General features: G+C 40.0%; 1 protein-coding gene across 2 annotated transcripts in view; it reads left to right on the forward strand.

Annotated features, from left to right (window-relative positions):
• Mgam (maltase-glucoamylase) overlaps positions 1-25,832 on the forward strand; it is a 142,134-nt gene that overhangs the window by 69,140 nt on the left and 47,162 nt on the right. The window contains exons 52-76 of one of the 2 annotated variants that reach the window (XM_059256576.1): positions 259-371; positions 1,522-1,647; positions 2,894-3,022; positions 3,261-3,371; positions 3,565-3,627; positions 5,130-5,264; positions 5,955-6,042; positions 7,090-7,228; positions 7,954-8,087; positions 8,215-8,249; positions 8,340-8,456; positions 8,847-8,995; positions 9,598-9,682; positions 10,561-10,617; positions 11,110-11,234; positions 14,183-14,271; positions 15,914-15,963; positions 16,377-16,544; positions 18,901-19,050; positions 19,370-19,570; positions 21,505-21,659; positions 23,008-23,176; positions 23,424-23,520; positions 23,861-23,973; positions 25,124-25,249. In XM_059256576.1, coding sequence (XP_059112559.1) covers positions 259-371; positions 1,522-1,647; positions 2,894-3,022; positions 3,261-3,371; positions 3,565-3,627; positions 5,130-5,264; positions 5,955-6,042; positions 7,090-7,228; positions 7,954-8,087; positions 8,215-8,249; positions 8,340-8,456; positions 8,847-8,995; positions 9,598-9,682; positions 10,561-10,617; positions 11,110-11,234; positions 14,183-14,271; positions 15,914-15,963; positions 16,377-16,544; positions 18,901-19,050; positions 19,370-19,570; positions 21,505-21,659; positions 23,008-23,176; positions 23,424-23,520; positions 23,861-23,973; positions 25,124-25,249 — 2,924 coding nt within the window. The remainder of the gene's footprint in view (positions 1-258; positions 372-1,521; positions 1,648-2,893; positions 3,023-3,260; positions 3,372-3,564; positions 3,628-5,129; positions 5,265-5,954; positions 6,043-7,089; positions 7,229-7,953; positions 8,088-8,214; positions 8,250-8,339; positions 8,457-8,846; positions 8,996-9,597; positions 9,683-10,560; positions 10,618-11,109; positions 11,235-14,182; positions 14,272-15,913; positions 15,964-16,376; positions 16,545-18,900; positions 19,051-19,369; positions 19,571-21,504; positions 21,660-23,007; positions 23,177-23,423; positions 23,521-23,860; positions 23,974-25,123; positions 25,250-25,832) is intronic. The other variant, XM_059256577.1, reaches the window with a different exon arrangement.

The raw sequence follows: 25,832 nt of genomic DNA on the forward strand, positions 1-25,832 counted from the left end.
CAAAGTTATAGACTTTATGGATTGATTTTCCCATTCATTGACCCTTTATGTATATTTTAATTATATATAATTTACTTAACTTTTATTAGCAATCCAGCTAGTGAGAGCTTTCATTTAATTTCTACAATTCTATATGCATCTACTCCAGAATATCTGCTGTCAGTGTGTTAAAATTGAATAGAAGGAAGGTGGGGATTCCAGGGTTAAAATTCTCAACAGGAAGGATTTCATCATGTTGACATTTTCTTGTGTTTTCAGATGTGACATTCCAGCCCCTGCCTGCCCTCACATACAGGACCACAGGGGGCATTCTGGACTTCTTTGTGTTCTTGGGCCCAACTCCAGAGCTTGTCACTCAGCAATACACAGAGGTAGGAAGGAAATCATTTTTGAAATATGTGTGTTGTATATACATGTGTGTGTTCATACACTCATAATGTGTTCCAACCCTGCTATACAGGATTGCCATATAATGTAACTGTTATATGGTACCTGAATCTGACGATCTTTTAGGGGAATTTAAAATATGGAATATGGGAGAGTGAATATATTTCTAGAACTATTAAAATGATGTTTTCTCCACTTATTGCAGTGTATTAGATTATTTGTGGTAACTAGTGGTGGGCTAGTGTGGTGGTGGAGCTGTAGGAGTAGTGTTTTTGAGACATGGTAAGGGATGATGATATTGATTATAGTGGTAGTACTATTTATTAGTGAGAGTGATTGTGAGGATGTTGACTGTTATGGTGATAATGGTAGAGAGGATGATAGGACATGAGGTGATCATGAAAGTGATTGTAGTGGAGTTGATGTTGGGAGTTGAGAGAGTGAGGTTCATGTTAGTGATGGTGGGGGTAGGTATGATAGTTTTGGTAAGTAGTGGTGTTTGTATGATGCTTATGTCTGTGGTGGCAATGTGAGTTAACATGATAGAATGTATGACATCATTACATTGTCATAGTGGTTACAGTGTGATGACAGAGACAATGACTGTACTTGTGGTGGTGTTGAGTGTCATGTTCACTGGGTTAATAGCATTGTTGGTTATGACATCAAAAACATGTATGAAGTATCTACTGCGTGTATTACTTAATCCTTGTGAAAGGGTGTCACACATACTAAGTTACTCAGTGAAACCAACATGAGATAGCTCCTGCTCTTAGCATTGATTGACAGGTAAAGAAACAAGCACAGAAATGTCACATAGCTGCCCAAGGTCATACACTGAGCAAGACCTAGAGACTGTATTCTAAATTAGCTATTTCCTTTTTGCTTGTGCATTTCTAGTATCTAAATTATACATCTAGGAATCTGAATAAAAGCAGGTTTTCCAGAAATCCTGTAAAATGTGCTCTGAGAATCTGTAGGTTTTCTGTAGTGTGTCCCAGGAGCTCCACACACCCCTCTACTTCCTCTCTGGGTTTGAATTTGGTTCTAAATTGAGTAAAATATTCTGACTTCATATCCAGTTTCCATCCAGCTTCTCCTCTAACATTCTAACACTTTCTTCCTGTTTTCCAGTTGATAGGTCGGCCTGTGATGGTACCTTACTGGTCCCTGGGATTCCAGCTGTGTCGCTATGGATATGAGAATGATATTGAGATCGCCAACTTGTATGATGAGATGGTGGCTAAGCAGATCCCCTATGTACGTATGTCTGTTAGGGATTTGTTTGTCCTATTTAAGGGTGGTTTTAAAATGGCACACTGTGTTTTCTCATGTCATGTCACACTGAGTCTAGACTATCCACAGTGATTCAGGGGAGACCATTGCCCTCATAACAGTGGTGGCAAAACAAAGAGGAGCTTAGAATGGTTCATGGATTCTCTCTCCTGTACCAGGCTTTCCTCTGCTTCTTGACTGACTTCAAGATATTTAATTATGCTGTTTAAGTGACATGATAGTTAAACCCCACTCCAATACTCCTGCTTAATTAAGGAAATTAAAACTAACTCAGTGAATCCATCCCATATGAAGATTACTTTTCTGGACCTGGCACACCACAGTGCTCCCTGAGCTCTGAGCCTCACACTGGCTCCATCCTGGAATCCTGTATTGAGTTTGTAGTGGAATCACGTACAGAATCAGTACATTCACTTCAAAACCAGAGGTCCAATAATCATAAATCATATCGTGACCCTTTGTGCTTGTTTTGTATATATTGTTTGGTGTTACGTTAGTGTAAATTACTTCCTGTAACTAAGTGGTTCTCAACTTGTGTTTTGCAACCTTTTTGAGTGGAGTCAAATGGCCCATTCATATCTAAGACCATGGGAAAACACAGATATTTACATTATAATCCATGAGAGTAACAAAATTACAGTTATGAAGTAGCAACAAAAATAATTTTATGGTTGGGGCTCACCACATCATGAGGAACTCTATTAAAGTTTCTCAGCATCGGGAAGGTTGAGAACCACTGTTGTAATAGAACATCTTGGTGAGCTTTGCATTTGATCATCTCTAACACTGGGTCCTCTACAGTGAGGACGGTTTTTGTTTTGGTTCTTTTATAGTAGACCTATGATTGTATTATATACACTGTGAATATTTGACATTATTTTCTATGAATAACCATCACTAGTCTCAGGATACACTTAGAAAAAATCAAAACACTTTTTTCTGTAGTATTATTATTTATTTTTTACATAGCATTTTTAGTTATTTTTATAACATGTTTTACAGATCAGCATGAATACTCATCTTATATTTTTTGTTGATGTTGAAATACATTTTTTTCTGTTTCTGAGGAAATATTAAAAAATCTGAATATACAAAGATCTAAAGCTATGATATGGCATACATAGTGGTTAAGATTATGAGACACAGGCTGTGGTAACTGCTAGAGTCTGAACTTTCCAATCACCAGCATACTTTCTTATACCATCCACAGGACGTGCAGTACTCAGACATCGACTACATGGAGAGGCAGCTGGACTTCACCCTCAGCCCCAAGTTCTCTGGGTTTCCAGCCCTGATCAATCGCATGAAGGGCAATGGGATGCGGGTCATCCTCATTCTGGTTAGTTTGTGTGAATGTGTAGGCTGTGCTTGAGACAATGGATGGGCTTGATGGGGATCACCTTAGAGTGTCTGTCCTCTCCTGTTTCAGGAGAGAAATAAAGGTGTAATTGGTATAAGTGTATTTCTGGGAGTCAGGAAACCCTACAGTGAAATTACAACTGGGGACTTCCCTTTTCCACCCCCCTTCTTTGTAATCTTCAGTCTGAACTTTCACCTGCCTTGTGTTCTGATCGCAGGACCCAGCCATTTCCGGCAATGAGACACAGCCCTATCCTGCCTTCACCCGGGGTGTGGAGAATGATGTCTTCATCAGATATCCCAATAATGGAGACATTGTGTGGGGAAAGGTATGAGCTTTGTGTTGATCCAGCAAGACTCACCCTGGGCCAGGCACCGTGTTAGTGTGTCTGTGGGTGTGGTTTTTACTCTTTGTTTTTTGTCTCCGAGTTTCTGCCATTCATTTTATAATCAATATTTATTGATTATTGATAACAACTAAGGAATTTGTAGAATCTTATTTGATCATTTTTCTGCCCACAGGTCTGGCCTGATTACCCTGATATTGTTGTGGACCCCTCTCTAGACTGGGACAGTCAAGTGGAGGTAAATGTCCCTCATGGATGTTGATTAAGCCAGGAAACAAGAAATACCGGTGCCTGGCAGTGGACATGGCATGAGAACACACTTAGAACCTGTGTCCTTCCTGCCATTTGTTTCTGGACAATCTTACATATTCACTTTGTTTCTAATTCGTGTCTTACTTCCCACTTTGATATCAGTATTGTTGTTATTGAGATTTAAAACAAAAAAATTAGGTTAGATGTCATTGCTTATCATGGCACAACTGTGATTTGAAACTCAAACCTGTCTGAACCCAAGGTCCCATGGATGTTCAACTGGATGATAACTCTAAGAATGATCCTTTTTTCACTGAATATAGGTACCTGTTGTTTCTTTGGATATTGCTTTTCTATAGGGTGTATAGCCTTTCTATTTGGTGTTTGACTTTTTTTTTTATTGCATTCCTTACGATTGCAGACAGCCTTTTCTAGCTTTAAAGTTATAAATCCTGTCTGATTTACATTGTCTTGTGTCTCCCATCCTTGCTTTTACCTCAATGCTACTATATGGTGTAAGCACCATATAGTGCCCCAGCCATGTCCTGCTGTTATTTCTTACCACCTCATTATTTACTTCCTGATGCTTTCAGTTCTGTGAAGAACATAAAGGAGGCTTTTTGTTGAGACACAGCAAGGACTGAAATGTCCCATAATAAATAACAGGAATAAGTATAGAGACTTTATGAATATTTGTTCTTGCTGAGTGGTAGAAGTTGATCTATTATTTTCTCCAATTATGTTAAACACAGAAGCGAATACAAATATCAACTTGAAAATACAAGACAAGATCTTTGCTCTTAAAAAGTATAACATGTAGTCAAGGAGCAATATATTGGATATACTTTTCAAGTAAGATGTAGACAATGTCTTTATGATTTGGGGGAAAAGGAAGTGAAACCAAAGTGGAAGCTCCCCGCTACCTCCAGTCCCCCTACTTCATATTACACATGGCTGAAAGCATCCTCTGATTTTTACAATCACAACAAACAGAGAGCCATACTAGTTAGTCCAAGAACAGAAACATGCAATTGAATCCAACCTCATTCCCAGTGTGAATGTTCTCTGAACGCTTTTGTCCAACCTGATACCCTTCACCTAACATCTGACCTTTCAGCTAAGGCTCACATGACTTCTACCTTGCCTCATAGTCCTCAAGAAATTATGGTGCAATTGGGAGAGGGGATCCATAGCATGAGTTAGTGAGTGCAGTATTAGATCACTCCCACTCTTGTGGAAAAGAAGGAGAAATTCATTGGATGTTTTTCTAATTCATAGCAGGCAGGGTTTTGTGCTTTCTTATCTGTGTTTCACATGCTTTTCTAAGACAATGCTTATCCAAACATCTGCTATATATACTTGGTTCATATTATCATCATCTACCACCATGTAGTATAAGACTTTGCATGAGCCATGTTTATATTAGATGCATGTCTGCTGCTTAACATAATCATTTATGACAAATAACAAAGTATCATTATTTAACAGCAATACCGAGCTTATGTGGCCTTCCCAGACTTTTTCCGTGATTCAACTGCCACATGGTGGAAAAAGGAAATTCAAGAACTCTACACGAACCCAGAGGCACCAGACAAAAGCTTGAAGTTTGATGGCCTGTGGATTGTAAGTGTGTGCACGTCAGTTTAGTTGGATAGAGGATAGGAGTGGTGTGTGTGTGCGCACACGCGTGCATGTTTGTGCATCTTCCTGTACCTTAATTTTTAAAAATATTTACCATTTATTTCATTTGTATGAATGTTTTGTCTATATGTATGCATGTACACCATGTATGTACTATTTTGGCTCTATGTAATGTATGTATGTACATGATGTGTGTGCCTGGTGCTCATGGAGGTCAGAAGAAGGTGTCAGATCTGGAACTGGAGTTACAGATGGTTGTGAGCCACCATGTGGATCTGGGAGCCCAGCAATAGCAACAAGTGCTCTTAAGAACTGAGAGATCTCTGCAGCCCATCTACCTGTGTGTGTCTTTGGAGACGCCACAGTGTACTCCTTCTATCAGGTGTGGAACAGCCTTCATCCTCTCCACACCTGGTCTTTACCTGAAGCTCCTTCTCTAAGACCTCCAATGTCATTATCAGAAATCTCTTGGAACTTGGTCCGCCAAGGGAACTTTCCCTATAGAGATCATTTGTTCTTTATAGCCTGATTCCCCAGCAGTTGAAGATCTTCCCTGTGCAGATGACCAGAGATAACTGGATGTTTAATGCTTTTTTTCATGCTATTTTCTTAACTCTGAATTTACAGGCTCTGATTACATTTAAATAGAAATAATGTTTCTGACATTTGTAGGATATGAATGAACCTTCCAGCTTTGTGAATGGGGCAGTTCCTTCGGGCTGCAGTGATGCTACTCTGAACCGTCCACCCTACATGCCACGTAAGGAATTTGGGCCTGCTCCTCCTGTGCAGCACTGTCTGGAAGCAGAACTGAATGCTGGAGTAAATGTTGCCTATCACCAAAATGCCATTGAGGAGAGGCAGGAACTGAAATCCATTGTACTTTATTCAGAGGCAGGCAGGCTGGGAATGCAGAGGACTAACATCTCCCCAATCAACCTTCCCCTCTCTAGCTAGCACATTTTAGGAAATGTGTGCTGAGCCAGTCAAAATGTGTACATGAAGATTCATTTCTATGTAAGGAAGTGTTACTGTGCTCCTATAGTATAAATAATTGACCCTCCCTGTCTATCCAGCAGGGGTTACCTGGTCGTCAATGGTAGGTTCTCATAGTTTCTGTGGTTTAATGGGGCTGGAGACAAGGAACAGGAAAGCCTTTTACCCAATTCTCTGTGTGTAAGATCCAGGAGACATTAGGCAAATTTCTCAAATTCATCTAGATGATTCTCAACAGTACTAATGTCTCTGAAGGCTTCTCATTGTAAAATGTCTTATCTATCCAGTTTTATGAGAATGCATCCACCTGCATTTTCTTTGTAACCAATGATTGGAAAAAGTTGCTTCCTGTTATCATGGAGCCAGTTGACTTTAAGGTTCTATTTGTGTTTATGCCTTAGTTGCACCAATTTTATTTTCCTTGGTGTATAACATATTTCAAAGATCACACAATTTTCCTAGTGTCAGTTTTCTAGAGTAGAGTATACATAGAGAGGCAGAAAATATTATAAGCTTCACTGAAGTGGGTTAAGAATGATAAATAGTTTGTGTTAGCAGTCCTAGTCAAAGCCTGCTCAGTTGTCAGTGAATGAAAACCCAGGGTTGTTGCCTCCTTTATCTTCTTATGTGAACCAGCAATGGAAATTACATGCAGGCTCCTTACATCTCAGCTCAGAGCACTGTACTGAGTTGACCCTAGGCAGGGGAGAGATATCAAATTAATCTTAAGTTGTGGAGTTAAATCCATGAATAGGAGGTCAGGAATGAGAAAAATCAGAACTGATTTTCACTGTCTTAACTCTTCCCTCAGATTTGGAAGCCAGGGACAGGGGTCTGAGCAGCAAGACCCTGTGCATGGAGAGTGAGCAGATGCTTCCAGGTGGCTCCCGGTTGCGGCACTATGATGTGCACAGCCTTTATGGGTGGTCCCAGACCAGACCCACCTACGAGTGAGTGACCCTCTCCTTCTACTTCTTCTCCTTCTACTTCCTCTACCTCTGTGATGGATGTTGTAGCTCCTCTAATTTTCCATTCATTTTCCCATCCCCAGGGGTCTGTATAATGTAATTGTAATAACTGTGCAACAATTCTTATTTGTTAAGCAACCTCTCCTTAATCATGGAGGCAGCTATGTGAGGAAATCAATAGTCCTCTTGACTGTACCCACAGGCACCCTGAAAGTCATCATGCAGTGTAGACAGTACTGTGGTATCATTGGTGGCAAGAGGAAACAGGTAGCTATGGGCTAGAAAGCTCGCCTCTTTGTGGTGGAAGTGAGTTGTCTGTTTAGGTGTTGGTTTTTCTTTGGCTACTCATGTTGGATAGTCAATTGGTCTTTTGTTCAAGTAGCTAGGCATCCTCACATAGGGAGCCAACAGAAAAACAATCCTCAAATATAGAATATCAAGTACGGGCAAATAAATAGCCTCATCCTGTGTCTGCTTACTCTTTGGGGAGAAGCCAATGTATTGTCACATGGTGAGAGACTTTGAAACAACTGTGCAAAGGCCTTACCTCCATTATTATCCCAATTAACCAACTAGACCTCCTCTAAAGGGTCATTTCTATATTCCTTCTAGTTACACAAGAAATATTTTGTCATGATGTCCTAAGAGCAAGGGCTTAGGGAACAAGCCTGTCCTGCCTTTAATTTTCTTCCTTGTTTCCCCACCAGAGCTGTGCAGGAGGTAACAGGAGAGAGAGGGGTCGTCATCACCCGCTCCACATTCCCCTCTTCTGGACGCTGGGCAGGACACTGGCTGGGAGACAACACAGCTGCCTGGGACCAGCTGGGGAAATCCATTATTGGTGTGTGGGTTGTGCCCAGGGGCCTCTGCTGGCTGTGGGTGGAGAGGGGAGTAGGGTCCTTGGTGAAGGGGGAGGGGCAGGCAGAGAATGAATGCCTGTCCTGACCCTGCTGCATCTCTCCTTGCAGGCATGATGGAGTTCAGTCTCTTTGGCATCTCCTATGTAAGTGTCCTTGCATGCTCCTCCTCCCTAGGAAGGTGGCCTCATCTCTCAGAAAGCTCCCAGAGTTCACTTTGTTTGTTGTTGTTTCAGACCGGGTCAGACATCTGTGGGTTCTTTCAAGATGCTGAGTATGAGATGTGTGTGCGCTGGATGCAGCTGGGCGCATTTTACCCCTTCTCCAGGAACCACAACACCATTGGGACGAGGGTAGGATGTCAGCTTCCTCACATATATTATGTCACTGGAAATGCTACCTCAGTTTCTGAGTTCAATCCTGCTGCCTGTGTTCCCAGGGACACCATCAAATCATTAATTCTTTTCCTGTAAACTATAGTCTTTAATATTACTTTGATGTCTTTTTGCTTAGGGACTATTTTCTATCATATCTCATGAAGAATGTCTTGTCAATTTTTTTCTGGTAGAATTTCGGTGATCTTTACCAGTTCATTAAGAGTATTCTAGGATTCCCAGTCATTATTTTCTAAACTTCATGGTATGTTAGATTTTGATGTTTAGTTCAAATAGGCCTTCAATGATCTTCTTGAACTCCTTACTTGTCTCTGGAGGACTTTGAACACTTTTCTTCTGCTGCTTTAGAGACAAGACCCTGTGTCCTGGGATGAAACCTTTGAGAATATTTCCAGAAGTGTGCTAGAGACCAGATACACCCTGTTGCCGTATCTCTACACCTTGATGTACAAGGCCCACACGGAGGGCTGGACAGTTGTGAGGCCTCTTCTCCATGAGTGAGTATCAAGCTGGAGTCCTGTTGAGCAATGGCCAGTTTATTTATCATGTAGGGTGGAAGTGGACCCCATCAATTTTTCCACATTGAAGTGATAAGTCCCTTTTGTATGAGCTCTCCAGAGAATATCTCTATCACTCCTTCTAGTACAGTGAAATACATAACACTTATGTTCGATATAAGGTACTTACTGAAGTTATGTAATGAAAGCTCCCAGCATAGCACCATTTCTTTCTTTGAAGGCCCTACAAAGACTTCCCTATTTGGTGTAGGGATTTTGTTATTTGAACCCTGACCAGAACATCTTCTTGTAACTTTAGTGGCATTCCAGAGACAGATGACAAGGACCAGCATATTATTGCATTATAATGTGCCACAGTGAGGAAATAGAAAATGTGTTGTGGCAGATAATGCATTTCTGAGGTTTTAATAATACAGCATGTAGGAAATGGGGTCTATGTGATCCTTTTCAGTCTAGTGAAATATAAAGAAGTTATGAAGTTGTAGCTGGATTTCTGACTCGGGTCTGAATTGAGGACTTCTTTGAAGCCTTGTTCTGAGGTCCCACTGGGGTCAGATTGGCACCTTTATTTTCTTTTCCAGGTTTCTGTCAGACCGGGAGACATGGAATATAGACAGACAGTTCCTGCTGGGTCCAGCCTTCCTGGTCAGCCCTGTGCTGGAGCCTGTGAGTATGGTGACAGGAGGGATTCAGGATTCCATTGTAGGGCTGGATGACTGGGGTAATGCAGAGGCTGGTGTGAAAGGGATTATGATACACGGTTTCCTACTTTACACTCGTCTCCTTTGGTCCTTCTGAGCCACATTCCATGCCTTAGGTATTCTGCATTTTGACCTTTAATGTCAGCCTAACATTTCAAGGAATAACCTTGTCATGTATTTAATGATGTAATTATTTCTCTGTGAGCTAAGGTAAGGTCTGCAGGGTCAAGTGCAAGAAGTGTAAAGATTCCTTATTTTCCGTTATTCTTAACTAAAATTAATTGGAGAACTATTTGTAGCAATGTGTGTGATTTTTTAAAATCCCCTTTGTCCTTTAATTGTTTTTTTAAATTTTTGAGGTTATAATGTAATTTCACAATTTTCCCCCTCCCTTCATGTCATCTTTTTAAATCAGCTAGCTTTCCCTTTAAGCTAGAAAAACAATTAATTTACTTCCTCTGCTATAATATGGCTTTTGATAAAATTAAAATATAATTAATATTCCTTGCGTCTTTTTCAGGCTGCACAATTTTTTTTGTGCTCTATGGTCAACATTACCTATTCATTTCTTTTGGGAGAGGATGAATACATCTATAATACAGTGGTGTTTGATTTTCTCTGAATTATGACCTGAGAGGCTTTGTGAAAGCACTTGTTTTTGGCAAGCTAATTTCTGTTGCTGGAAAAGGAGGATCTTCATCATTGATACCATAAGATAGTTGAAATAAATTTGTCCAATTCTGTTAGCTTTATAATTATTCTAACTCCTCACCAATGTTTGCTGGTCACTGTGTTCTAGATAGCAGAGTCCACTGCTCACACTTTCTTTGTATTTTATTGCAGAATGCCAGAAATGTCAATGCCTATTTCCCTAAAGCCCACTGGTATGACTATTACACGGTGAGTTTTTCTTTTTATTTGTACAATTCAGAAAGTAGTAGCCTATAGTGTCAGAATATGATAGATAACAAGCTTCATGCCACTTCTGGAAATCATCTTTTGTGGTTTTGAATGGCCATGTTATATTTTGTGGCCTCATTTCCTAGTATTACCCTTAGGGAAAATGTTTCAGGAACTAAGAAGGAGTGGCAGCATTGCCCAGTGTCACCCCTGTCCCCCAGTTAGAAACAGTGTGTGCAGTGAGAGTGCTTGGATCCACAGGAAGACCTCATCTGCTATGTGCTGTAACTCTCCCCATAGCTCCACTCTCCATAAGGTCAGGGATTCTAACAGGGTCTTAAAGCTTTAAAACACAGCAAGCTTTAACACAGCAGAGGGGAACAAAGTGTGATAATGACCTATGTTGAATGGTGGTGACCGGATTGTTCAGGACCTGCTGACTGTCCAGGGAGGTGTGCATTCTTCCCCTCATCATCTCTTCTCCTGCCACAGGGTGCAGACATTAATTCAACAGGAGAGTGGAAGCTCTTGCCAGCCCCTCTTGAACACATCAATCTTCATATCCGTGGAGGTTACATCTTGCCATGGCAACAACATGCTCTGAACACACACTTGAGGTGAGTGATGGGACTAGGGCTCTGCTTTGCATACTGTGAGCTCATCCTTTTGTGATGAAAACCACATTTACATCAAGCATGCCTCTCAAGACCAAAAGCAATCTTCATTCTGCTTCATCTGTTCTGTTATATTTCTTTGAACATGTCTGTCCCTTTTCACAACTGGGCATTTTGTTTGTATCTGTGACCAGAGTGTGTTAAAGCAGCAGGTGGTATGTGCTGAGGAAGAATACTGACTTCATCTGTCCTTGTGTGTGTGTGTGTGTGTGTGTGTGTGTGTGTGTGTGTGTGTGTGTGATCACACTCTGCCTTTGGATTCTCCTTGAACTCTTCTTGAGAAGCGGTCGACTGAGACTACACCCTGGTGGACTTGGAGAGATCCTCTACCCTGCTCCTCTGTAAATAAACCCTTGTAGTTTTCAGGACACAGACAGCTCTGGCGGTCAGCCTTCTGCTTTTCCCAGGGCTGTTGCAATTTTAGTTGTGAGAGTCCCATCTTGAGAAAATTCAGTTCCAGTCATTGGTCCCCTCCTGTCCTGGTCTGACTGTCTATCCCATGTGTGTGCTGTTCTTGCCCCACCCGTCCCATTTCTAAGTTAGCATCCCTGGTATGTCCTTTTCAAACCTTAGTTTCCCACTTTTACCCCCACCCTTGTGAGCCATTTCTCTGTTGTGATTCAAAAGGGGATTCAAGAGTACAAACTCGCCTGTCCCTTTGTAACTTTTTGTTCCAAAATGGTAGCCTTAACTTCTACTAAGGAATTCTATATTGGTTCCAAAGTTTTACTGAAAGTAGTAGTGTATTTATTTACAACTGATAAGGATTTATTAGGAATATATATCTTTTACATTTTTTCCTGATCGTAAGAATTTAAAATGCCTCACTGTTTTAATTATTCAAGTTGCAGACTTTATGAAAAGGTGTATAATCTGATGCCAGTTTGTTTTTCATTCTCTTTTCAGCTTCAGCCTGTTCTGCACACCCATATCAATTTCTCTTGCAAAAATGAAAAGTTTACTTTTTCCCTGTCCTTGAAGTGAAATCCTCCATTAGTGAGTTCATGTACTGTCCCAGTGTGTTTTCAAGTTACATACCTGTACTTTATGAAGTGCCTTTTAAACTTCCTTTTTACTTATTCTTCGTGTCTTTTACATCATGCCTCCCGATTCCACCCATCTTCCTCCTCTGCTCCAGAATATAACAAAGTAAAATTTAATAGAAAAAAGAGAAAAATGGAGAAAAAAAAGGCGGGGGGAGAGAGGGAAAATGTTGTCATGGAAGCTGCAGTGTGACACTGTGAATCATGGAGTGAACTCTTTAATCCATACATTTTTAAATTATGCAGTGTCTTAATAAGCATATGGATCAGCTATATCTCAAACATGTCATTGTGCAAATATATCCAATTTAATAACTATATTTGGGCATCCTCTATCATTGTCCTTTATGCTGGGCCAGTCTGTGAAACACGCTAGTCAAGTGCTTTACCACCCCTTATCCCTTAGTTCATTTCACCCCTCAATTTTCTACTTGATTATTTATTGTTATTATTATCCTATGTTAATTATAGAAGTGAATCACTAATATATTTCCTTCCATCCACATGTAATGCATTCATCATATCTACCATTTTTTTTAACCACCCTCCAATACTTCAACCTTGGTACCCATCTCAGGCTCCAATCATTCCTCTTCAATTCTTCACATTTTTGTTTCTTTATTTGCAGTGTTCATTGGAAATACAAAATATGAAATCATGACATTCCCTGTCTGGCTTATTTTGCTTGACATAGTATCTTTAAAGTCTGGTTTTCTGGCATCTTTGGGTTTTAGCTCTCTCTTTGTATTCCTGTGTTGTTTCTGTCTCTTATGTGTGTCGTTCACTTCCTTGCAAGCCTAACAATGTTTAACATAGTAGTGTAAATTATATACTGTAGTGTTTAGGTCCTCCAAATTATTATCATATTTCTGGAAGTGCCACTCTACACTCTCATATCTTTTATTGTGTCACTTTTCACTATTTGTTGCTTGGCAAGTGTATTGAATGTGTCTTATAATATTAAGATTTAGGAGTTGTGTGGATTTAACTTTATAATTATTAGCATTTTAGCAATGACAGCTCAATCAATGAACTATAAAGGAAATCAGCTGATTTTGTTGATAGTGGAGTGTGATCAGGTAGTGGAAGGTTGACCTGGAAAAAATACAATAGGAAACCTGAGGCCAGTGAGGGGTACATGAAGAACAAGCATGAAGCTCTTGTGTTTTGTTTTTCTCAAAAGATAGTAATAGACATTAGATTAAGTAAAATTAGTCAGAAAGGGATAGTAGTATATAATAGAATTAGTACTTGAGTGGCAAAGGAGTGGGGTGGTGAATTCACAGCCAGCCTGGGTCAGGGAGTCAATTCTATGCTAGTCTGAGCTGCTTGTCTCAAAAACAAACAAACAAATGACCCCAAACAAGACATTCAATATAGAGTTACCATTATACAGATTAATCTTATTTTGTGTGTTTCTGAGTAAAAATTTCCTTGGCAAGGAAAGCATATCTAGTGGCAGCAGCTGATACAGTCCTTACAGGATGGTCTCTTTAGTGACCTGGCCACAGCACCACTGTCTAAGACTCCATCCTATTCTCCTAGTCTGCATTCTGTATATCAGTGCTGCCATAGCATCCACTGTAGCTGATGTAGTGATTCTGATGCTCACATCCTGACTTCCTGTTTGGGCACATGTTGCTGAGGTTTGATATATTTCTTTCTTGTGAAAGTTATACTGGAGACAGTGACTTCTAGCATTCTTAGCCCTGTTCTGAAGGGAAGAAGCCATCCATGACTAGTCCTTTACCCATCTATCCTTTATGCATGTGAAATATTGTGGCAATATTTTCTAAAGTCCTTTGAGCCCTAAGGATTTATGCCTTGTGTAAATCTTGTTCCCCACAGCCGGAAGAACCCTCTCGGTCTGCTCATTGCCCTGGATGAGAACAAAGAGGCAAGAGGAGAACTGTTCTGGGATGATGGGCAGTCAAAGGGTGAGTGCGGTGAGAGGGTGTGGCCATTGCAGACCTGCATGTCTGACTCTGTCCCTTCACCCCTGCTGGCCATTCTGCTGTTGGTGAAATCTCACCAGGCATCCTAGAGCATCCTCCCAGAGAAAACATGTGCTTCTGCATGTACTGGTCAGAGGCCATGATAGATGAACCTCAGATGGAGGAGAGAGAACATCTCTCTGACTCTGTCTCTGTCTCTCTTTCTCTCTTTTTCTGAATTCTTTCTTTGGTCAAGCATGTCTAACAGGCTCTTACTTAATTGTTAAAAGGCATCTGAAGGACACATTTTCAAGACTGTTCTGTAATTCATTTTAATTATAAATTACTTCCCCATGAGCCCTTGGGGGAAAACTGTTGATGATATGAAAGGCACACCCATGTCAGCAAGGCAGCAAGTGCACACAGTCCTGATTACGTGCATCTTCTGTGTTTCTGCACACTCTTTCTTTGTGTCTCTCCCTGCCTCCCTCCCTCCCTTGTTCCCTCCTTCTCTCCCTCTCTCCCTCTCTCCTTTCTTGTTTCCTGCTTTTCTTCCTTCCTTTTGTCTCTACTGCACTAAGAATTCTCAAACTCTACCTTGGGAAATAGATTCCCATAAGAAGACTGCCTTGGGAGGACTACAAAGGATACTCTCATGGTTATAGCATTAAGGAGAAGACCAGTGTGTGGTCAATAGACTCTACACACATACAAGTACTGTACAATGGTTACCATAACATTAATTGACGTTTCCATCACTGTTAATGGCAGTATTGGCTCTCTAGAACTTGTTAGTATCATGAATCATAGTCCTTGAACAGATTTTCCTCATTTACCCTTCTACCTGATTCTGAATTCTCCTGTTCCTTCTGCTGTATTTAGGCTATTTATCTCCTGTATAAACAGAGACCATACATTGCTTCTCTTTGCTGTCTCACCTACTTCTCCTAGTGGAATATGATTCAGATTCATCTCTGCTCTAACAATGCAGGGTTTCCCTCTTCTTTAATATTAAAGAATACTCCATTGTATTCATGCACTGTAATTCTTTTATTCATTCATCTGCTAATAGATATGGTTGTTGTTTCCCCATCTTAGCTATTGTGAAAAAGTGGACAAGAGACTTAACAGCAACCACTTAGGAGGAAATATATGAGAAGCTTCTTTGGTAATGGGCGCCTCAGAGGACAGTGACCTCTTAGGAGGAAATATAGGCGAAGCTTCTTTGATATTGGGCATGGTATTGTGATTTTAAGTGTGACACTAAAAATATATGCAACAAATCATAAAATAAATTTGCATAGTCATTATGGAGAACAGTGTAGACACGCTTTCACATTTTGAAAATAGAACTGCCATATAGCACAGAAATTCCATGTCTGGGTGTGTGCCATCCAAAAGAAATGAAAACAGTATGCCACAGAGATACTGGGTCTCTCATAGTCACTGTGGCATTATTTGTGCTAGTGAAGATCCATAAGCAGCTCAAGTGGCTGACAGATGAATGAATAAATACATTGTGATACATGGATCTAGTAAAGTGTCTTCAGTCATGAGAAGAAAGAAGAGTCATTTTTAAGGAAAGGCAGGTGGAGCTTGTCTTCTGTGGTCACCAGGCCAGACTGACATCTCTTTCTTCTTTCAGATACTGTGACCATGAACTCTTACCTATTCAGTGAATTTTCTGTCACCCAAGTGAGTGCATATTTTTATGAATATTGTGTGGAATTTTGTCTGAAGATGACTATATATGTTCTTCTGTGTGTATCTAACTGTATTTGTTTAAATATCAGCATTTATGTGGGTGAATACACTGCTATTTATGACTTGATTCAGAATTATATCAGCTATGTTATTAGAAAGAATCAATAATAATAAAGAAAATCAGGTGGGGTTGTAAAAGACAATTCTATAAAATATCAGTCTGTTTCCTCCACTCTCTCTATGGGCATTGTAAAAATGAATTTTTACCCCCATTAGCATGTACCAGCAAAGGAAATTGATAGGCCTTTAATGAAGTTCAAGGATGTAGTTTAAGGTGGGGTATTTGAGGGCCTAGGAATCCTGGTACTCACTCTTTGCTCATAATTTTGCTTGATGTGTTTCAGAACCATTTAAATGTAACCATTTCAAGTCCAAACTACAAGGATCCCAATAACTTGGCATTCCAGGAAATTAAAATCTTTGGGATAGAGGAAATTGCCAATGCTAGAGTGAAACAGAATGGTGTTCTTAGTCAAATGTCTCCTCAAATCACTTACAATTCAAGTCTGAAGGTAAGAATTCCTTTTGTGAGGGAGACTTTCACAAACCCCCATGGTATTTCGATATGACTTCTTGCTAAGATTACATGGGCTGTTGAAGGACCAGAGCACATCTGATGCCTGGTGGGGATGTCACAGTATGGAGGAGGAAGGTAGAGATGTAGGGATGGTTTGAGGCACCATGACTCCAGTTTTTCTGTCCCTAGTTTCTTAACTCTCAGTATTTGCTTTTCTCTAACTGGATGTGGAGACAGGATCTGAGGGACAGGATCTGAAAACTGATGGCTTGTGCTTGAAGGTGAAGGGAGAGATAGGGGTCCTGTGATCAAAACATTTAAATTGCTTTATTTATTTAATGTTTCTATCCTTTGTTGGACTCCAGTAAGACATATTATCTGTTCTGTAATAAATACATTTGCAGGGTATATTTTATGAAGAAGTTGATGGGGCGGCTAACTATCTCAAATGGTGATTGGAAAGTACTATTCTGGCAGATGTAATGACATCCAGACCTTCTGTATGACTTCTATTCCATTCCCCTAGTTCCTCTTCATTGGGAGGCACCTTTCCCTAGTCAACTGAGATTTCTACTAAATAGTGTATTAATATTTGACGTTTTGTCATGACAATATATAAAGAGGATACATATATTACAAAGTTACAAATGAAGACTTGTATGATTGGTTGTGACTATTGCTAAGTGTAAGATATCTGATGGATGCATATATGAAAACAAGCTTTGCTCATAATAGAAAATAGGATACTTAACATATCACTAAAAGAATTCTTTATTGTTTGAATCAGGGTAATGAGAGATGCAATTCACATACATGAAATTATATATAAAAAATTAAGAAAGTGTCTAAACCAATATTTGTAAAACATTTGCTTTGATTTCATTTGATGAAATGCAGTAGTTGAGACCAGCTTTTTCATTTTGTGGAGATCGAGAAATAGCTCAGCATTTAATATTACTGGCTGCTCTTTTAGAGGTTCCAGGTTTGATTCTCAGTACACATATGTTGGTTCATAAACATCTATAACTCCAGTTCTAGGGGATTCAATGCCGCTTCTGGATTCTGTGGCCATACACATAATACACAGACATGCATGCAAGCAAAACACCCATGAACATAAAATAAGGCGGGGATTCCTCAGCTTTTTATGAAAAGAAGTCTGAAATGGAAAACAGATTGGAGTTTTTTTTTCTTCTGTAATTGAATGTTCAAAGTTGAAAACTTGTTGGAATTGGGTCAAGGTTGAACTTTGTCAGAACTCAGATCTGTCTTGTCTAATGACTGGAAGTGGCTACTTAGATCTAGTGACAATGCCCTTATTCTAGGAGAGATGAAAAAGGGAAAAAACAAGCAAAGAAAAGAGAGTTAGAAAAAGAGGAAGGCAGAGCAAGTGAACTCAAATTTACTTTTTGGGCCATGAATATGCTACAGTCATGAAAATTTCATATATTAATTGGTAGAATGTATTATTTGAACATGAAATACCAAAAAAGAAGAGCACATTTCATACAAAGAAGACAGCTGGCAATGTATTCAGAAAGGGCCTTCTTTTCCTAGAAAGTGTTTGTCTTGGTGATGCTCTCCAGGTTGAGCTAACAGACAGGGCAGCCAAAGGGCTCAGAAGTCTGACATTATCAGTCTGTAACTGCATTTAGGACATTTGAAATGGAAGTTTATATAATGATATTTCCTACTCCTCAGTCATACCCTTAGTAGATAAACCTGAGATTAAAAAAATTGAGGTAGGCCAGGTGGTAGTGGCACATATCTTTAACTGTAGAACTTGGGAAGCAGAGGGAGGCAGATCTCTGTGAGTTTGAGGCCAGCTTGATCTACAGAGAGAGTTCTAAAGACAGACAGTGCTACACAGAGAAATCCTGTCCCCCTCAAATAAAAATAAATGAAGTAATTTGTATAAGATTCTAGAGAAAGCTGGTACCACAATACTCCTATTGGCCTATTCTCTAGGCATTCCACACCAAAGGGGTCACGACATAGGGAGGTTATGAATGAGAAAAATAGCTTAATTTGCTAACAGGAGGAGAAGCCTTTCTGAGAAAATGAATAGGGGTCAAGTGGTCCAGGGAAGGAATGAAAAAAATGTGATTATAGCAGTTGTTTTCTATCTTTTTCTACAATGTAACAGGTAAGGTTTTGAGAGAGTACTGATATTTTCTTTTTGCCACTATCTTTTACCCCATGTATACAGTTATACCCTTGGAAACTGTAATGTGCTCTTTAAATCGTTAAAAGAGGGGCAAAAGAATAGAGTTAAAATGCCAGTTACACTTAATTTCCAAAAATGAAAGGTTCAAATCCTTAGTTCTGAGGATGAATGTGCATTCCTTCAGGTGGCCACCATCACAGATATCCATCTCATGCTGGGAGAAGCATACACAGTCGAGTGGGACAATGTGAGGGATCTGGAGAAGATAGACTGCTACCCAGATAAGGATGGTGCAACTGAGGCTAAATGCACTGCCCGGGGCTGCATCTGGGAGGTAAGCATGCTGAGGATGTTCCTGGAAACTGGAACCCTTGAAATACAACCTACAATGTCTTTAGCATGGCCTTGTACCCTTGGATTTATTAAAAACCATGGAAAGAAAAGGCTCCAGATGAGTCTGATTTGGATTGAGAAGTGTGAAGTGCAAGAATGTGATGTTTAGAGTGTGTGCTATTTGGAGTCATGGAACTTAAACCCATGCTTACTTTCTTATAGGCATGAGTGACTGAAGTGATGGCTTTCTCCATATAAATTGATTATCTATTTGATAACTCTAGATCCCTGCTGATGTAGGATATTGAAATTCTTTTCAGGAATCCAGCACTTCTGGGGTCCCTTATTGCTACATTGCCAATGAGCTGTACACAGTCAGCAATGTTCAGAATCATCCAAATGAGGCCACAGCCGACATCTCCTTGAAGCCTTCTCCTTATAGCAATGCCTTCCCCTCTACACCCGTGAATCAACTGCAGCTTCGAGTCATCTACCACAAGAATGAAATGCTGCAGTTCAAGGTAAACACAGTGTGTGTGAGATCAGGTGTGGACAGGGCCTTTTCAGTTCCATTACTCTGTACAACCTTGTGTTACAACATTATAAAATTTTTTATTTGTTTAGTAAATAGTCCAAAAACAACATTCTAATGAAGAGAGCAATTAGATGAATGGTAGAATAGTGAAATCTCTCTTAATTTCAAATTTGAGAGAATCACTCTGTCTAAAGAGATATTTGGGAGAATGAAACACGGAGAGGGAGCAGAGGAGGCTACTAGGAAGGTTGAAGAGTTATGGATGAGTTTGGTCTAGAGATAAGAAGGGAGATGGGCAACAGGGGATGTGATTGAGACCTTGAGACCATCTTGGTCATTCAAATCAACTAAAAGAGGGATATGCCTAAGGAATGACTTCATAGTTTGCAAATGTGCCTGTATGGTTGCTAATGATAATGGAGATTAGGAAATGGAGTAGATTTGTGATTGACCGTATAAGAGGAGGAGTATGATTTTGAATAAAATAATAGGAGACAACTTTGAAATCCTCATGAAAGTGATTTGTTTTCCTTCCTTGGTTTAATTAACCAAAGGGACTAGGGATGGACTAGCTATCCTCTTGTTTGTTTCATTATTAGACTCTGAGCTGCTCTAAAACAAGGGTTTTATCTTCCATGATGGTGATATTGGAATCACACACATAGGCTGCTATATAGTGAGTACTCAAATGCTATTGGAATAATACAAGGCAGTGATCAAGGCAGAGTGGCTTTGCCTAGACTACCTTTAGAATCTGGGCTCATCCTGGACTTGAGTTCTCCATCTTCTCATGTGTTGTTTTGTGTGTGTGTCCTCACCAGAATGGAGTTGGTTGGGTGTGTAGCCTCAACTTACACTCACTAACCATTAGCTATGCAGTAGTTCTCTCCATCATACTCATCTTTCTGAGCCCACTTTAACACTTTGGGACTTTGTTGTTTCTTTACCAGAATCACCTGCTCTCAGTTTTGTGTTGGTTTATTGCTGTTTAACTTTTAAGATTCAGCCTGTATTTCTTCCATGAAACCATCTCACTGTTCCTTCCCTGTAATAGCAAAGCCCTTCTGCAGAATTTGTGTTAGCTCACATCCTCCAGGAGTGCTGAATTCTTCTTTCTGATTTACCATGAATTCCTAAGTGTTTCATGACATTAGCCTTGGCTTATTCAGTTCCTATCCTTACTATTTACTATTGGATCAACAGTGGTTTGTGGATCCTGAATTATTCAGCTTTATTTAGTTTTTCAGAAGGGATGTTTTTAATTAGAGAAACTTAGTTTTTTTTCCACCAAATTTCAAAGGTTTCAGATCTTACACTTATACATCCACACACAAAATAAATATATCATATGTGTATAAATACCAATTTCAGAATGAACTTTTCATGTTAATAGCAGTGTTGAAATTGATGAAGAAATGTTCTAGAGCCTGTAATATTGAGCCATGACCAAGATCAAGCTATTTAATAGAATCTTTTTCTCTGGTATGTTGGTTAAGTCCTGTATTGTGAGGTAAAAGAAGAAAAAACATTCAGCCTGTAGACTATGTAAAACATGCTAAGAGTATGCTGAGGTATTTGTGTCTAGAGTACAATTCTGTTCTAAAGCACTGCTTGAAATGACAGCTAACTGTGAATATTTACACTATTGATGTCATGTTTTGACATATTTACATATTATAGATTATCAATTCAGTACAGTTAGGATTTGATGTTTCAATTCTCTAATATTTTGTGAAGTGGTAATTGAACATTATCTCAAGTTATTTTGAATTATATTGTTAGTTATATTGAATTGATAGTTATGCAATTATATTGTTAGTTTTGCAATATTATTTATGATCACTGTCAGCATGCTGGTAAAGCATCATAATGTACATGCCATATTTTTGTCTTTACATTAAATGATTTTCTCTGGCCTAGATCTATGATCCCAACCACAGTCGGTATGAAGTCCCAGTACCTCTGAACATCCCCACTGCTCCATCCAGCACCCCTGAAGGCCGTCTCTATGATGTCCTTATCAAGGAGAATCCATTTGGGATTGAAATTCGCAGGAAGAGTACAGGCACTGTAATGTAAGTGAGTCCTGGTCTGTCTTGGAGTTCCTGCTTTCCTAAACATTCCTCACCAGGTTCATTGTCCTTGAAGACATCCTGGCTCAAAGTATCGCACTGCCCATCTTCCGATCCATGATGAATTAGTTACCTTTTATGGCTGTGATAAAAAGCCCCAACCAAGAAAACTTATAGATCAGTTTATTTGTGTTCATGGATTCAGAGGTTTGGAGTCCATGATGGTGAAGTGGAAGCAGGCAGCAGACAGGGCAGCAGGAACAGCTGAGAGCTCACATCTTGAACTTCAAACAGGAAACAGAAAGCAAACCGTGTGTGAGCCTTTCAACACCAAAGTCTGTTCCAAATGACATACTTCCTCCACCAAGGCCGCACCTCCCAATATTACTAAATAGTGCCCAAAAGGTATTTAAATACCTGAGACTATGGGGGATGTCTCATCTAACCACCATACATGAGGAAGTGATTTCTGTTCTTAGAGGAAATCTTTAATACTCTGAGAGTGATTGCTAAGGCAGTTACAGGTGTGTGGGAATTATTGAATGAGTATTTACTGAATTCCTTCCGGATATTAGGTGATCTTCTTGTACAGTGGTCATAGACAGGTGTGCTATTTCTTCCATTAAATTATACTATGAAGAAGAATTTGATATAACAACAACTGCTATGCTGGAAAAATAAAGGAAGTGACATTATTTGCAGCCTTAGATACCATGATCTGAGATTGTGTCTCTGAGGATGAGGTGATGGTAAATAGAACCGAGATTAGGAGAAGTCCTGAAGGGAGTTCTGGGTAAAGGAACATTTATGATAGAATGATAGATGTCATGAGCTAGAGGAAATTTATCAGTTACAGTAGAGAGATTCCCTTGAGGTGACTAAGAGTATGAATGTGGGAGACATAGGAGGGATGTTAGGTAGGACTTAGAACAAGAACAGCCCTGGAGGCTCCAAGGGAGGCTCTCGGGAGAGATGAGCAGGCATGTGAGCAGGAGTATGAGGTGGTGTGCGGTGCTCATAAAGCAGCCCTGGATACCTGTAGGAAATGGAGCATCAGGGTTCAAGGGCAGAAGACACAGTGAGTTTGGAGTGGTAAGGTGATAAAAATAATTGGACATGGATGTGGACAACACTAAAGGGAAGCAGTGATACAGTGTAGGGGATATAATGGTGACTTGGGCCATTAGCAATGGTGACTATTTATTTTAGCCAGTATCCTTGCTTATTTTGCTTGGGAGAGACCCTATTTCTGATTGTGAAAATGGAGGGTTCTGTTGTCCTCACAAAGGCAGCTGCTGGAAACTACTAGGAAGCTGATTTTCTTTTGCAAATGTTCCTTTTCCTTCTGCAGCTGGGACTCTCAGCTTCTTGGCTTCACCTTCAATGACATGTTCATCCGCATCTCCACCCGCCTGCCCTCCACATACATCTATGGCTTTGGGGAAACTGAGCACACAACCTTCAAGATAGACTTGAACTGGCACACGTGGGGCATGTTTTCCAGGGACCAGCCCCCGGGGGTAAGGACAGAGCGTTGGTGTCTGTGTTCTGTCTCCTCCATCCATGCTGGGTGTCTTGTGCTTCTTTTATTCCAGACTCCATCTGATTGTCAACTTCTACTGCTAGGCTAATGGAGATCTTTTTAAGTTCCCCTTTCCTCTGCTGTTCTTACCAGAAGAAGATTGACTCAACATAACAATCAAGTTTCTGTTGAGTTTCTTTCCCATGCACACAGTCTCCTAACCTCCTTTTCCCTATGCCTCTCAGTACAAGAAGAATTCCTATGGTGTCCACCCTTACTACATGGGTCTAGAGGAGGATGGCAATGCCCATGGAGTCCTCCTGATGAACAGCAATGCCATGGGTAGGATGAACCTCTGTCCTCTTATTGTATGCCAATGATTCTGAAATTGCTTTAGAATGTATTTGACTTAGCTATCACCATAGACAAAATTTTAGTCTTTATGGAATGATTTTCCCTTTTTTGACCCTTTACGTGTATTTTAATTACCTATAATCTACCCAACTTTTGTTAGCAATGCAGCTAGTTGAGATCTATTTTGACTTCTTCAATTCTATATGTACCTACTTCTAAATATTAGCTATCAGTATGTTACCACTGAATTGAGAGAAGGTGGGGATTCCAGGGTTAAAATTCTCAACACGAAGGATTTCGTCATGTTGACAGTTTCTTGTGTTTTCAGATGTGACATTCCAGCCCCTGCCTGCCCTAACGTACAGAACCACAGGGGGCATTCTGGACTTCTATGTGTTCTTGGGCCCAACTCCAGAGCTTGTCACTCAGCAATACACAGAGGTAGGAAGGAAAGCATTTTTGAAGTATGTGTGTTGTATATGTGTGTGTACATACACTCATAATGTGTTCCAACCCTAATATACAGGATTAGCATATAATATAACTGTCATGTGGTACCTGAATTTGATAGTCTTTCTCAGGAGGAGTTATAATATGGAATATGGGAGAGTGGATATATTCCTGTAACTATTAAAATTATGTTTTCTTCAACTATTGCAGTGTATCAGATTATTTGTGGTAACTAGTGGTGGGCTAGTGTGGTGGTAGAGCTATGGTAGTAGTGATTTTGATGATACTGTGAGGGATGGTGATATTGAATGTAGTGGTAGTACTATTGATGAAAGTGATTGTGAGGATGTTGACTGTTATGGCAATAACTGTTGAGAGGATGATAGAACATGAGGTGATCATGAAAGTGATTGTAGTAGAATTGATGCTGGGAGCTGAGAAAATGAGGTTCATGTTAGTGATGATGGTTGTGGGTATGATGATGTTTTGGTATTAGTGTTGTTGGTAATGATGCTTATGTCTGTGGTGGCAATGAGAGTTATCATGATGGAAAATGTTACAGTATCACATTGTCACATCGGTTACAGAATGGTGACAGAGACAATGACTGTATTGGTGGTGGTGGTGGCGGCAGTCATAATCATGGGGAATAACAATATTGTTGGTGACAACATCAGCAAACTTGTATGAAATATCTACCCTGTGTATTACTTAGTGCATGTAGAGGGTGTTACACCTACTAAGTTACTTGGTGAAACCAACATGAGATAGCTCCTACACTTAGCTTTGATTGACAGATAAAGAAACAACACAAACATGTCATGTAACTGCCCAAGGTCACACAATCAGCAAGACCTAGAGACTCTATTAGAAGTTAGCTGTTTCCCCTTTTGTTGTGTGTTTTTAGTATCTAGATTATATATCTAGGAATCTGAATAAAAGCAGGTTTTTCAGTAATCCCGAAAAATGTGCTCTGAGAAGCTGTAGGTTTTCTGTAGTGTGTCCCAGGAGCTCCACACACCCCTCCACTTCCTCTCTGGGTTTGAATTTGGAGTTAAATTGGGTAAAATATTCTGACTTCATATCCAGTTTCCATCCAGCTTCTCCTCTAACATTCTAACACTTTCTTCCTGTTTTCCAGTTGATAGGTCGGCCTGTGATGGTACCTTACTGGTCCCTGGGATTCCAGCTGTGTCGCTATGGATATGAGAATGATACCGAGATCGCCAACTTGTATGATGAGATGGTGGCTAAGCAGATCCCCTATGTACGTATGTCTGTTAGGGATTTGTTTGTCCTATTTAAGGGTGGTTTAAAATGGCACACTGTGTTTTCTCATGTCATGTCACACTGAGCCTAGAGCATCCACAGTGTTTCTGGGGAAACCATTGCCCTCATAACAGTGGTGGCTTAGAAAACAAAGAGGAGCTAAGGTCTCCTGTACCAGGCTTTCCTCTGCTTTTTGACTGACTTCAATATACTTGATTATACTGTCCTTAGTGACATGACAATTAAACCCCACTTCAATACCAGTTTTGTTTAATTAAGGAAACTTAAACCTATTTCACTGAACCAGTCCTATATGTGGATTGCTTTCTTGGGCTCAACACAGCACAATGCTCTCCATCCTGGAATCCTGTATTGAGTTTGTAGTGAAATCACATATAGGATCAGCCACATTTACTTCAAAGCCAGAGACCCAACAACCATAAATCATTTTGTGACCCTTTGTGTTCATTTTGTACATATTTTTCTAGGTTGCATTAGTGCAATGTGCTTCCTGTAACAGAGCAGTTCTCAACTTGTGAGTTGGGACCTTTTGCGGGGGAGTCAGACAGCCTATTTACATC

The sequence above is a fragment of the Peromyscus eremicus genome, chromosome 3 (genome assembly GCF_949786415.1).
Source record: "Peromyscus eremicus chromosome 3, PerEre_H2_v1, whole genome shotgun sequence".
Classification (NCBI taxonomy): Eukaryota; Metazoa; Chordata; class Mammalia; order Rodentia; family Cricetidae; genus Peromyscus; species Peromyscus eremicus.